General features: G+C 44.4%; 1 protein-coding gene across 1 annotated transcript in view; it reads right to left on the minus strand.

Moving 5' to 3' along the window:
• The window catches only part of LOC129708701 (semaphorin-3D-like), a 65,822-nt gene that overhangs the window by 16,475 nt on the left and 33,947 nt on the right, over positions 1–15,400 (minus strand). The window contains exons 6-7 of the mRNA XM_055654638.1: positions 12,611–12,739; positions 10,137–10,279 (exon numbers count right to left, since the gene is read on the minus strand). Of these exons, the coding sequence (XP_055510613.1) occupies positions 10,137–10,279; positions 12,611–12,739 (272 nt within the window). The remainder of the gene's footprint in view (positions 1–10,136; positions 10,280–12,610; positions 12,740–15,400) is intronic.

Below are 15,400 nucleotides of genomic sequence, written 5' to 3' on the forward strand. Positions count from 1 at the left end.
CAATTACGGTCATTCAGAGTTGGAGAGGCAGTTTGCAGGGCTTCACGGACCAAGAATCAAGACCTAATAGTCATATGTACCAGTTACAGAAAAATGGAATTCTTTATGAAAAGAGCAGAGATATGGAACCGAATTAATTATTCTACAGAGAGCTAGCATGAACCTTATGAACAACCTTATGGGAAAACCATATGAAGCTTATGAACTGATTTATGATTCTGCTTTGCAAGAATTTACATTTTACAGCAGGAAAGTTGGGCAAGAAGCTGGCGAACTGTGGCTATTGATTAGAGTACATTTGGAGTACCCAGGTCAAACAAAGGCATGGAATCATTATTTTGACGTCTATCATTGACCTTCCCTGTGGTTGTGGAGATCCCCATGCCATTCCTGGCTCTGTAACATTGAATAGTGAAAGTCGACGTGAGAATTAGTTGCTCTCCAGTTTCCAAGTATGTCAAGTAGGCGCCTTGTACAAACAGTCAGCTCAGTGCAATTGGGGCTTGTAATGACTGAAACGCAATCCACCCGCACACAGTGAGATCAGAAATTAATGTCAAGTTACTAATTCACATCAGAACTAAGACATCTCAAATGTTGATAATTGATTTGGATATCTAGATGTAATTCTACACATATAATCATACTGTAATCTAGGTATTCACCATTTTTAGCTGATTTTTAAAAGCTATGAAGTTAGTGTTGAAACTAATTCAGACTGTGAATACCAAAAATTAAACACTTAATCCTGATGTAATTATAAAAAAGATATTGACTAATTCTCCACAGTTGGCATAGCTATAATTTATGTGTACAGTAATCCCTTGCAATAACGCATCTCTATGTAGCAGATTTATCCCCGTCCCTTTTCCAGAGAAGTCAATCACACTGGACTATGGCAGGAAATTTGGAGCACAGAAAGGAAAATTAATTTTCATTCTCAACAGATTTGATTTTCTGGAAAATGGAGGAATTTAAATCTCTTCAGACTTTTTTCAAATTAGACTCACTTGGCCCCCACACTTGATGTTGAGCTCTGCAGTTCTGATTCCAAGTATTCTCCATGGACTTGTAAATGTAACAATCTAGGCTGACGCTCCAATGCACATCTGAGAAGTCACCGTAATGTTGAAGGTGCTGGAGTCGAACTTCAGCGCAATTGGTGCCATATAACTGTCTTCTGAACATCAGTCCACCTCCAACGTTTATTCCACTGACTTTAATCAAATGAACTCTGGAGGTGGAGGAGTTGGCGGACTGACTGACAATGAACATCTGCACAGTTGCCCTGCAAATAAGATGGCAAGTGAAGGAGCCAAGTACTCATACAGGAGGATGCAAAAGGTCTGATAGCGCTTCTGTGAAAAGCGAGCGAGTGATCTGAGGTGTCCCCGACAGCATAAAATAGCAGATTACTTGAGAAACGTGTCATGGAGCTGCCCAGCACGGTGGAAGACACAATGTGCTGGAGTAACTCAGTGGGTCAGGCAGCATCTGTGGGAATATGGATGGGTGATGTTTCTGGTTAGTGCCCTTCTTCAATCAGCACGGAAACAGATTCTTCAGCCCACTTTGTCCTTTCCATCCAGGTCGGCATCAAAGATAGACGCAAAATGCTGGTGTAATTCGGCGGGACAGGCAGCATCTCCGGAGAGAAACTTCTCGACCCAAAACATCACCCATTCCTTCTCTCCAGAGATGCTGCCTGTCCCACTGAATTACTCCAGCATTTTGTGTCTATCTTCGGTGTAAACCAGCATCCGCAGTTCCTTCCTACACATCCAGGTTGGCTATGCCACAGTGCCACACACACACACATATATATATATATTTATATACACACACACACACACACACACACACACACACACACACACACACACACACACACACACACACACACACACACACACACACACACACACACACACACACACACACACACACACACACACACACACACACACACACACACACACACACACACACACGTCTTTTAAAAGTCCTATCCACTCTACAGCTTCCTCTGGCAGTTCTCCAAGTAGGAAAATAACTCCCCACTTGCACCCACTTTCCTTGACTCTTCAATCCATAAATTTTAATATTTGGAGGTGCCCGCGTAGGGCCTGTTCCTGTACTGTATTGTCCTATGTTAGGCCTAGATAGACTGGATGTGGAGAGGACGTTTCCATTAGTGGGAGTGTAGGATCAGCGGGGACAGCCTCAGAATGGAATGACATACCTTTATGCCCCTGTCCCACTTAGGAAACCTGAACGGAAACCTCTGGAGATTTTGCGCCCCACCCAAGGTTTCTGTGCGGTTCCCGGAGGTTTTTGTCAGTCTCCCTACCTGCTTCCACTACCTGCAACCTCCGGCAACCACCTGCAACCTCCAGGAACCGCACGGAAACCGCACGGAAACCTTGGGTGGGGCGCAAAGTCTCCAGAGGTTTCCGTTCAGGTTTCCTAAGTGGGACAGGGGCATTAGAATGGGGTGGTGAATGTATGGAATTCATTGTCATATCATTCTTGATTAGTAAGATGTCAAAGGTTTATGGGGAGAAGGCAGGAGAATGGGGTTAAGAGGGAAAACATAGATCAGCCGTGTTTGAATGGTGGAGTAGACTCGATGGGCCGAATGGTCGAATTCTGCTCCGATGTCTTCTGATCTCATGTCCTAATTGTCAAACTAGTGAGGTTGACCTTAGCTGTTCCAATCGAGAGCAATTAAAGACATTAAAAAGCAAGTTCAATTGACCACAATTATCCAGGACAGGCAGAAATGCTTAGCCATTATAAAATGAGTTTTATGACATTTTGCAGGTCAAGCACTTGGTGCTCCAGTGTTTGAACAAGGACAGGATCCTGCCTGTTTCACCGAGGCTCTGCAAGGTTGCACTGACATGTGGAAACGCTTTAAAACTTCACAAATAACTTACATGGAATGCCAGTGACCCTTCACGAGCCTCCGGTGCAGTTCCAAGCTTAGTCCATAAATCTATCCAATATTCCTATCTACTTGTCCATGACAAAGTACTGAAACAATATTTCACTCTCAGAAGTACCACAGATATTGCAGCTTCTAAAGTACAGCGGACTTCCAAGGAATGAGGCAGCAAGGGGGAGGATAAAGATTTTGTGTTTAACATTTAGGTTGGCTTTGGATTCTGATGTTGTCCTTAACCTGTGGATATGTTTTCATTTCTCTGAACATCTTATGAATAGAAATGAGCATAATTCACCAAGGAACAATTACTGCACTGTTTGAAAGTTTGTTGCAGGATTGGCAAACTAGTGAGGTTGATCCTAATTGTTCTCTCTGAAATTAATGAATAATATTAGAAAGCAAATTCACTTTAGCACCATAGTCATACAGAATGGAAACGGGCCCGACTCCTTTATACTGACCTGATCTAAGCTTGTGCTTATTGACCATATTTGGTCCATATCCCTATAAGCCTTTCCTATCCATGTACATATAATAAATGTCTTTGAGATGTTGTTAATATCCCTACCTCTCCTACCCCTTTCTGGTAGCTCATTGCATACTGTATACCCACCACCCTCTGTATGAAAAGGTTGCCCCTTAGTTTCTCATTAAACCTTTCCCCTCTCACCTTAAAACTATGCCCTTTAGTACTTGATCCCCATACTCTGGATACTCTGTGTATTCACCCCCATCTATCCCCCTCATGATTTTATACACCTCTGGAAGATCACCCTCATCCTCCTGAGCTTCAAGGAATAAAGTCCTAGCCTGCCCAACCTCTCGCTGTAGCTCAGCCCTTCGAGTCCTCATAAATCTTCCCTGCACTCGTTCCAATTTAAGCGCAGTTACAACCGTAAAATGTGACACAAGGGGAAATCTACTGTTTTTAGAGAGAACATCTTAGACTTAAAATTTTGAGAATGCTTTGTGACCACCAGGCCTTGGAACAGCTTCTACCAGACGACCATCAGGCGTTTGAACACCACACAACACTATCCTCGACTATGCACTTCTACGGCCATTCTTTGGTTGCACTAAAGACTACTAATGCTTTTTGTAGTTATTAACTTTTTGAACTTTAGTTTATTGTTTGTTGTCTATGTGTATTGTGTTTACGGGCTTGTTAAGCTGCTGCAAGTAAGAATGTCCTTGTTCCGTCGTCAGCACGTATGGCAATTAAACTCTCTTGAATCTTGTGGAGAGTATTGAATCCAAGATGTTACAACTTCATGGGGGGAGTGGAGATGGAGGGAGAGGGGGCATTGACGTCTAACCTGCAGCTGTCCTTCCTAAACTAGTAGTCCATCATTTTTTAAACACGCTGGTTAAAAAGATGGCACAAAGTGCTGGAGTAACTCAACAGGTCAGGCAGCATCTCTGGAGAACATGAATAGGTGACATTTTGGGTCGGGACCCTTCTTCAGGCTAATTGCAGAGGGGCGGGGTGAGGAAAACTGGAAGAGAGCAGGGGCAGGACAAAGGGTGGAGGGTAATATGCTGATCCAGCTGAAGGTGGGGTAGCTGGTTGGATAAAGGCTAGAGATTAAAAAAACAGGTATGAGACAAAAGGATTAAAGAGTTGCAAATTATGAAGCTAGAGGAAGGAATGTAGGAAGAAGATGAGGGGGAGGGGAGAAATAGCCCATCCAGGTGGTATAAAAGGGGGGAGGGGGGGAGGGGGGAGGGGGGGGTAGAAGACAGGGTATATGACGGAAAAAGGGAGGGGAGGTTTATATAGTTACCTAAAATTGGAGACTTCAATATTCAGACTGTTGGGTTCTAAGCTACCCAAGTAAATAAAATGATCATCCAAGAGGTTGCTGTGAATGGTTGTGCCTCTGTAATATCACACTGATGTGCTCCGCCCTTTGTATGCATGTATAAACTGAACTTGTGCCAAGTGCTGTCAGGAGGACCACAAACCCAGCCGAATCCAACCCTCAGTTCAGGTTTATTATTGTCACGTGTACCAAGGGGCTGTGAATAGCTTTGTCTTTGTTTTTGAAAAACTTTGTTCCAATCGTGCCAGATATATACCATGCATAAATACAATCACGTCAAACTCAACTATAATAGGTCGAAGAAGGGGGAAGATATAGTGCAGAATATCATTCTCAGTGCAGAATATAGCATTGTAGTGCATCAGTTCTATAGACAAAGTCCAATGTCTGCAATGGGGTAGAGGTGAAGCAGACAGTACCAGAGCCTATGGAAGGACCGCTCAGCAGCCTGATAACAGAGGGGAAGAAGCTGTTCCTGAGTCTTGTGGTGTGCACTTTAAAGCTTCTGTGCCCTCTGCTGGACAGGAGCCTTGAAAAGAAGGAATGACTGGAGTTGGATAAGTCTTTATGACCGGGGTGGGATTGGCTGCTTTCCCGAAGTGTACATGGAGTCAACAGTGTGGAGTCTAGTGTGGGCCTGATAGTACGTTTTTTACAGTTCATCCGCATTCTGCCCAGTTGCTGCCCACTGGTCAGTGCCTTACACGACTCCGTCAGTGTGCAAGATCAGAGGGAGGACACCGTGTGTCCTGATCCCACATCTCTCTTTGCCCCTCATAAATGATGCAAAATCCGCCCATCCCTTATTGGAGTTGGAAAGATGCCACAACCATTTTTCCAACTCCCCACCCATATCCACATCAGCCCATTGTGTAATTTAGTAATCCACATTTCAAGTTCAAGTTCAAGTGAGTTTATTGTCATGTATCCTGATAGGGCAATGAAATTCTTGCTCTGTGTTTCTCTCCGTGTTTGCGAGAAGTTTGATTTCATACCTTGTCAGGAACCAAAGCCTCTTCAATGTCACCTTACTTTGTAAAATACTACTCATCTGCATTTTTTTCAAGATATTTCCTGTTATACTATTTTGTAGGATTAATCACATTAAGGTTTTGAATGTAAAGTTGATCTTGACATCCAAAAACAAAATTTTAGTCACAAAGTGCTGTCGTAACTCAATGGGTCAGGCAGCATCTCTGGAGGAAAAGAACCCTGTCAGTCCGAAGAGGGGTCCCGACCCAAATCAGGGATGGAAATCCTGGGGTGTCCCCCCTGCTTTGAGAGGTCGGGGACAATCCCCCCCCCCGGACTTTATCAGACACTTTCTAAGGGCTGAATCAGCCTGCTGCATTGAGGCGATTGAGGCTCCCAATGTTGAAGCCCCCGCCGGCCGATGAAAGACCCCGTGAACGGGCCGATTCAAGCCCCATGATTCGGGGCGGACAAAGCTGCTGTTGTTGGAGTTCGGAGTCGGTCACCAACCGGGATAGCTCCCGATGTTACCGTCCACAGGGGCCACGGCCGCCAAGGAATTGTGTCCCCCGCATGGTTTGATAGCGATTTCCGTACCTGTAAAACATCACCCATCCATTTTCTCCAGAGATGCTGCCTGACCCACTGAGTTACTCCAGAGCTCTGTTTCTATCTTCAGTATAAGCCAGAACCTGCAGCAGTTTTCTACTCAGACATTTTAGTACTTATTGGTGCAATTAGCAAACCACGATTCAAAATTGGACAAATCAAGAGTTGATTCAGAGGTGTAGTACAGGACCAACAAAGGCAATGGCAGAGACCAACCCTCACTGTCCCAAGGACATCTGGAAGACTTCTGATCCAATGCAACATCAGGACATCTTTCAGATATTTGGACAGCAAGCCAATACAGTCCTTTGTTGGCTAGTGAGGTTCCTCATTGTAGGCAGATCCAGAAGATTAATATGTTTTGGATCCATGGTGACCTCCGTCTGAATTCAGAATTGGCTTACCCATCAAAGACAGAGTGCAGTGGTGGAAGGGTGTTGTTCTTTATGGAGGCTGAGTGCCAGTGGTGGTCCGCAGGGATCTGTGCTGGAATCTACTTAGTTTGTGATATATACCAATGACTTGGAAAAAATCACGATGGGTTTGTTAGTAAGTTTGTAGATGACAGAAAATTTGTTGGAGTTGTGAGCAGTAAAGAAGGCTGCCAAAGGACACAGCAAGATATCGATCAGTTACAATATGGGTGGAGAAATAGCAGATGGAGTTTAATCTGGGCCAGTGTGAAGTGCTATACTTTGGGAAGATAATCTAAAGGGAAAATATAGAGTTCATGGCAGGACTCCTAACAGCAATGAGGTATAAACTTGGGATCTAATTCCATACCCGCTGAAAGTAACAATATGATTAATGTATGTTTATGTGTTGTCTATGTGCCTGTGATGCTGCTGCAAGTAAGGTCTTCATTTTCCTGTACCTCACCATACTCATGCAGATGATGATAAACTCAACTTGACTTGACATTGAAGACAGTCACTGAATGCTAGAGTTACTCAGCAGGTTAGGCAGCATCTCTGGACAGAAGGAATAGGTGATGTTTCGTGTCGAATTCATATATCTGTTTGCATCCACTCATCCCTTTGTTATCACTGTTTCCACAGCCAACATTAGACCATGCTGCCTGACCCGCTGAGTTACTCCAGCACACTGCTTCTTTGAATGTCAGTTCCACGCTGACTCCAACCTACCTTCATAAGTCATAGGAGTCGAATTAGGCCATTCGGCCCATCAAGTCCACTCCGCAAATTCGTCTCCAGTTGGTTCAAAATGCTGCTGCTCGCCTTTTAACTGGAACTCGAAAGAGGGAGCACATAACGCCAATTCTGGCCTCCCTCCACTGGCTCCCGGTGCACTTTCGAGTTCATTTTAAAATTATTTTATTTGTTTTTAAATCTCTAAATGGGCTCGCCCCGCCTTACCTCTCTGAACTGCTCCACCCATACGCTCCTGCCCGGTGCCTCAGGTCAGCTGATCAGCTGCTCCTGGAGGTACCGAGGTCTAAGCGGAAGCTCAGAGGGGATAGAGCCTTCTCAGTTGCTGCTCCGGCACTCTGGAACACCCTGCAGTTGCATATCAGACAGACCCCCCTCACTGTCCATCTTCAAAACCAGTATTAAAACACATTTATATTCCTTGGCTTTTGACACTGCTTGAGACTTTGCTCCTGTTTTTAGTGCTTTTAATGTTTTTAATTTTATTGTTTTTACTCTTTCGTTTAATGTTTTTATTGTTATGTAATAATTTCTTGTCCATGATTAGTCATGTACAGCACTTTGTTGCAACTGTGGTTGTTTTTAAAGTGCTCTATAAATAAAGTTATTATTATTATTATTATTATTCAAACATGGCTGATCCATCTCTCCCTCTTAACCCCATTCTCCTGCCTTCTCCCCCTTACCAGTTGACACCCTTACTAATCAAGAACCTGTCAATCTCAGCCTTAAAAATACCCAACGACTTGGCCTCCACAGCCGTCTGTGGCAATGAATTCTACACATTCACCACCCGCTGACAAAATAAATTCCTCCTCATCTCCTTTCTAAAGATACATCCTTTTATTCTGAGGCTGCGCCCTCTGGTCCTAGACTCTCTCGTATTTCAGCACATGGAATGGTCACTGCATGGACCAAGTTAACTCAGTGCGGGTGATAAATTACATCTCGTTGTTCAGGTAGATGTGGTACTCCGAAAAAGGTTGGGAATTACCCAGATGTCTTTCGAACGGCATAATCAAGAACACATTCATTGGCTGCTGATCACATCGCTGCCTCAGAGACATTTGTCAGTGTTATGACAAAGAATGAATCTCAAAATAAGTCATCGCCTTTGATGTGTTTTAGGCTGTTTCTAATGAACGGGATAAAGCGGCCTATAAATGGTATTCTGAATCCCTGACCTTAATTTCTTTGGTTCAACTGCTATTTTTTCACTCTTGTTTACATTCTTATTCTTTCATGTTTTCTTTCAACTATGTTGTCTCTCTCGTTATTATTCTCCCAGTGCCCATTGACGTGACCTAACCAAGGCCATAATGGGGAACAGAGGCAGATCAGGTGCAAATATGAGCAGATGGCTCTTCCGTGGTGATGAAAACACTACTTCAGTGCACTACTTCAAACTTACATCTGTGTGCACCCCTTCCCCTCCCTCCATCCCATTGTCATACTCCAAAGGGAGGAGACTCAGATTAAATACGAAGAGAAACCTTCAGGAATGCAAGGTACAAAGAACTGCAGATGCTAGTTTATACTAAATGCCACACAAAGTGATGGAATAACACAGCAGGTCAGGCAGCATTTCTGGGGAACATGGATAGGTGACGTTCCTAGCAAGGATCAAGGCATGATTTGGCAGAATGAGCTGGTGGACCATGCGGCTGGACTCACAACGACCCGGCGACCCATGGCCTGTAAGGGGAAGACACCAGGCTGGACCCTGCTTGTACCCTGAAGACCAAAGATGGTGAAGTCTGTCGCGAGGATGAAGGCCAGTATGAGTGAACCAGGGTCTTGCCTTCCACACCCCCGGGGCATGAAGGTGGACAGGCGAGGAGAGGGACGTCAGTTCGCTGGAAGAAGGCGACCTGCCTAAATGTTTCTTAAACATTATATTACTATCTGTCTCAACTTACCTCGTCCGGCAGCTCGTTCCACATACACAGCACCATTTGTGAAAAAAAGTTGCCCCTCAGGTACCTATTAAAACTTTTCCCCCCTCATCTTAAACTCGTATGTCCTCTGATTCTTGATTCTCCTACTTTGGGTGAAAGGCTCAGTGTATTCTCCATATCCATTCCTCTCATGATCTTATACACTTACTCTCATAATCCACACACATTGTAAGCTCATTTGTTGGACAATATGCACTGTTTTTGACTGGTTTTTCAATACACAAATAAATCTGTGGCCTTTACACTGATACAAGGGGGATACGGGTGGTTGGAATGGTAAATGAAGTATTCTTCTAGTTGGAGCGAGGGTTTACCATGTCTCCGATCCAGGTTATCACATGACTAATCATGCAAAGCTCAAGTTCATAAGCTCATAGGTCATAGCAGTAGGCCATTCTGCCCATTAAGTCTACTACGCCATTCAATTATGGCTGATCTATCTTTCCCTCTCAACCCCAGTCTCCTGCTTTCTCCCCATAACCTTTGATGCCCTGCCTGATCAAGAATCTGTCAATCTCCGCCTTAAAAATATCCAATAACTTGGCCTCCACAGCCGTCTGTGGCAAAACACATAAAGCCAATAATAATAAAATAAACAGCTGCATAAAATTGCTGAGAGCCGGTGACAGAATCAATGTTCATGGTTTCAAAAACCAACCTTACAGACTCGGGCCACTCTGGAGTAGATGGCTCTCTCAGTGCCAGCTGTGTCCACAGCTGTCTCTCGTAAAAACACATAGATTTTATCCTCGTCGTCATCAGAGGTGTCAGCAATGAGGTACATCCCGATAAACTTGGCATCTGAAGAGAAAAGCACAGCAGGTATTGTGACCCCACGTCGTTTTCGTACAAATGTTAAAAATATGAATAAAATATATTGCATCACAGAGCCACACAGCATGGAAACAGGCCCTTGTGCCCAACTCATCCATGCCAACCAAGAAGCCTCACTTACACTAGGCCCACGTTTGGCCATATCCCTCTAAACCTTTCCTCGTCATGTACCTGTCCAAGTGTCTTTTAAATGTTGTTACAGTATCTGCCTCAACTACCTCCTCTGGCAGCTCGTTCCATATACCCACAATCCTCTGAGTGTTAAAGTTGCAGTATGGAAACAGGGCCTTCAGCCCACTGAGTCCATGCTGACCATCGATCACCTGTACACTAGTTCTATCCTACACACTAGGGACAATTTACAGAAGCCAATTAATCTACAAACTGCGCGTCTTTGGAATGTGCGATGAAACCAGAGCACCCAGAGAAAACCCACACGGTTACAGTGAGAATGTACAGAGTGCACCCATCGTCAGGATCGAACCCAGGTCTCTTGCGCTGTGAGGCAGCCACTCTACTGCTGCGCCACTGTGACGCCCTTTATTTTATAGATAAGAATAAAAACTATATTGTGGTATCTTTCTCTCTGCATTCTTTACCCTTCAGGTTCCTGTTAAATCTTTCCCCTCTCACCTCAACCCATCACATGCTCTCTAAATATATCTGTGTAAGTCACAATGAGATTGTTAAAATCCCACCACAACTAGAGAGCAGCCTGAACTACTATCCAATGCATTTGGAGATCCTCAGACTATGTTTGATTAGACTTTACTGGCTTTATCTTGCACTAAACATTGTTCCCTTATCATGTATCTGTGAATGGCTCAATTGTAATCATGTATAGTCTTTCCGCAGGCTGGTTAACACACAACAAAATCTTTTCACTGTACCTCAGTACACGTGACAATAAACTAAACTAAACTATTGGTTTTCAGCAATTGGATTCCCAGTAATGTGACCACTACAGCATAATTGGAACACATACTTAAAATAAATTAATTCCCGTCCTGCTGATCCACTGACATTGTTCTTCTTCAAGGCCAACCCAGCCGAACCTTCCACAGGGATGAACTTGAACTCATCACCGCCCAATCCTTCATTCCTTCCAACCAAGCTGTGCCTGGCTCACCGGGATAAGTTTTCTCCCCTGAGATATTCAAGGTTTCTGTATATATTACCTTCCTTATCACACTTGCCTCTCTCCCACTGCGACTCCCTGCGCTCCACATTGCTGGCTCCCACTCACACATAGATTCAGGCCCAGCTTTGTTTCCCAGGTTTGTGCTTACAAATCATGGCCTCATATAGCCTCAGTGGTCAAGCTTCTCCCTGGCGAGGGGTCCACGCCCCAGTCTGGCATTGCTCCCTGTTTATCCTTAGCCCCAATTTGTGACCAACATTCCAAGCTCCTACCCTCAGCTGCTTCCCACTCTCAACTCCCCTCTATGTCCCCACCACACAGAGGGTGGTGGGTATATGGCACGAGCTTTAGGTGTACAAGGAATTCATTGCACCTTGGTGTACATGACCCATATCCTTCCATTCACTGCATATCCATGTGCCTATCAAAAAGCCTCTTAGCTAAACTAATCTGATTCTGAACGATGGACTGAATGATACTTTATTGAATGAAAAGTGCTTTATTATCATATGTGACATGTTACGGTTAAATTCTTTGTTTTGCAGACCACACAGACCCCCCCCTCACGCCGGGTCCCTCTTTGCTCTCAGTGGCGCAGCCCGTCCACCTCGTTCCGACCTCCAGGGACTCGGACCTCGCTCAGCGCCGGCTTCAATGGAGGTTGCGGCGCTCTGTGGGAGCCTTCCTCTTATAATGTTTGTAAGGCAATGGTTCTTGAGATCAGACATGATCTGGGCCAAATGTGGGCAAAGGGGCTTAGCTCAGATGGGGCACCTTGGTCAACATGGACAAATAGGGCTGAAGGGTCTATTCCCGTGCAGCATGACTGAATTGCAATTGCTTTTAAATCTTTTAATTAACTTCTGTCATTGACTCTTGACATTTAGACTTTAAAGAAACAGCATGGAAACAGGCCACTGTGTCTGTGCCGACCAATAATCCCCTGACACTAGCAATATCCTACACACTAGGGAGAATTTACAATTTTACCGGCCAGTTAACCTACAAGCTTGTACGACTTTGGAGTGTGGGAGGAAACAGGGGCACCCGGGGAAAACCCATGTCATAACAGGGAAACGTATAAACTCCGTACAGTTTGAACCGAGTAAATATTTACAATCTTAAAGCAGTGATTTTGCAGCAAATCTCAGCCTCACCACTTAACCAGAGCGGCTGGTTGTGTTCCGTGCGGATATGCTGATTCTCCAGGCGATGGATGGGGGAGCGAAACAGAGCCGTGTCTCTCCCAAGGAAGTCAGAAGAAGTCCCAGCATAGAGATGTTCGTCTGGAGATTTAAACGTGACATGGTGCCATTTAGTTTTCAGCATTGAAGGCACAACTTTAAAATTCAGGAAGATTTCAGAAGTATCACTTAATGTACTACCTTGCAAAATAGAAGTTAGTACTCTCTCTTTCAGCAGTATTTAAGATGCTCACCGTTATCTAAAGAATCGGTACCACAAGGAATCTTTAACAGCCCTTGCCAACCCTACAACTTCCAACTTCAAGTCCTTTAAATCTCAACCCTTTTGGTCTGACATCCCAATGTTTTCCTCAATATAGTAGATTTTTTACCCAAAATCACCTTAATGGCTAAGAATTCTTTAATAGTGGTGGGTACATGGAATGAGCTGCCAGAGGAGGTAGTTGAGACAGGTACTATAACAACATTTACAATCATTTGGACAGGTACATGGATTGGAAACGTTTAGAGGCATATGGGCCAAACGCCAAACTTTAGAGGTACAGTGTGGAAACAGGCCCTTCAGCACACCGAGTCTATGCTGACCAGAGGTCACCCAATACACGACCACTATCCTACACGCAAGGGGCAATTTACATTTTTTTTACCAAAGCCAATTAACTAACAAACATGCATGTCTTGGAGTGAGGGAGGAAACAGGACAATACCCAGGCGGTCATAGGGAGAACGTACAAACTCCTTACAGACAGCATCCATAGTCAGGGTAAAACATGGGTCTCTGGCGCTGTAAGCACCAACTCTACCATTACACCACTGTACCTGCCTAATGGTTGGCATGGGCAAGTTGAACCAATGGGCGGGTTTCCATGCTATATGACTATGACCCTATCTGTAGTTTGCTCACTTCAGATGTGCTTTTTAGAAAATAAATCTCCTCCAGGTCTGCCTACTTCAAAAAAAAATGTCTACGTCTCTACAACGGGGAGTTCTGTGCGACCTCTCTCACTGTACCCCCTCTGTGATTCCTGCTGCTCTCTTCTCTAATCATGTTCCGACCTGGACTCATACCTATTCTATCCTTATCTCACACTGTTTGCCTTTTCAGCTCTGGCCTTTGTCCAACCAAACTGAAAATCAGCCCCCTCCCCCCAACCCCCCTCCCCACCTGTATCCACCTATCACCCGCCAGGCTTTGTGCTGCCCTCCTCTCCTCCAGCCATCTCCCCTCCCTGCCCACAATTAGTCTGAAGAAATTGTCCTGACCAAAATCATGGTCTATCCATGTTCTCCATAGATGCTGCCTTATCCACTGAGCTACACCAACACTTTGTGTCCACAGCATATTGATTTTTATTGTTTATCTGCATTAGAAAAGGAATAGGTGACTTTTCAGGTCAGGACCTTTCTTCAGATCCGAAACATCACCTATCCATGTGCTCCAGACATGCAGCCTGGCATGTTGAGCTATTCCAGCACTATGCGTCTGGAGTATATTGATTATTATTGTTTTACTGCATCTTTGGAGAAAAGGAATAGCGATGTCTGCGGAGGGCGCTCAGCATTGTCAAGGACTGCTCTCACCCCAACCATAGACTGTTTACCCTCCTACCATCCGGGAGGCGCTACAGGTCTCTCCGTTGCCGGACCAGCAGGTCCAGGAACAGCTTCTTCCCTGCGGCTGTTACATTACTCAACACTGTACCTCGGTGATTGCCATTGCCAACCCACCCCCACCCCACCCCCCCACCCCCCCCCTCCCCGGACACTCCTTCCACCAGGAAAAAAAATAATTACACTACTATGACTGTATGCACGTAAATATATTTATTTATTGCTCATATTCTATGTCGCTCTTCTAGGGAGATGCTAACTGCATTTTGTTGTCTCTGTACTGTACACTGCACAATGACAATAAATTTGAATCTGAATCTGAATCTGAACTTAAGGTTCAAGACCCTTCTCAGACCAGGAGTTCCTCCAGCATTTTATCTTTAGTGTGAACCAGGATCTGCAGTTCCTTTCTACACGTTATTGTTTTACTGACAGAATACCCGGAGACATTTTTTTCAAAATGGGTGCACAGGAATAAGTTGCATGGATTCTGCAAATGTAAAATGGATTGAGAGCGTAGACAAGAGTTTGAGAAATGTTGAGCTAGCAGGATAAGGGCAGTTGGCACACGGAGACACCATTGTCTACAAGTTCCTCTCCCAGTGACTCATTGATGCCATTTAGATACACTTTGCTATCCTTCTGATGTTACTGGGTCAACATCCGAGTGTTATCAGCTGCAGAGACTGCTTCATCAAAGGCAGAGGCAGGAAGATAGCTCAAGGCCACTGTGACAAAAGTAACAATGAATGGGAAATAAACCTTAACCGTGCCCATTTAAAAAATATATATTAATTTCGAGAAACGAATGACTTGCGGGATTGTGAGAAAACTGGAAAGGTTATCAAACAAACTCCATCCGGCCAGAGTTTCTGGCATTGAAGAAGTTTATTGGCGATAGGAATCTTGAATCATTGTTTGCTTTAGAAAAACATCTCAGGAAACGCGGGCAGTGACCTTCCACACCTCATGATATAAACGGCAAGGGATTACGTTGCCTAACTGCGGGCGAGCTTTGTTACAAAGCCACAAAACTTTTATTTATTTCTGTATGGAACCAGTAAGTGTTTGTAATGCTGGTGCCAAAAATGAAATATTTCTCCTGCAATGGAATGGTGGGAAATCCCATAA

Source organism: Leucoraja erinacea, chromosome 24 (assembly GCF_028641065.1).
Source record: "Leucoraja erinacea ecotype New England chromosome 24, Leri_hhj_1, whole genome shotgun sequence".
Taxonomy (NCBI): Eukaryota; Metazoa; Chordata; class Chondrichthyes; order Rajiformes; family Rajidae; genus Leucoraja; species Leucoraja erinaceus.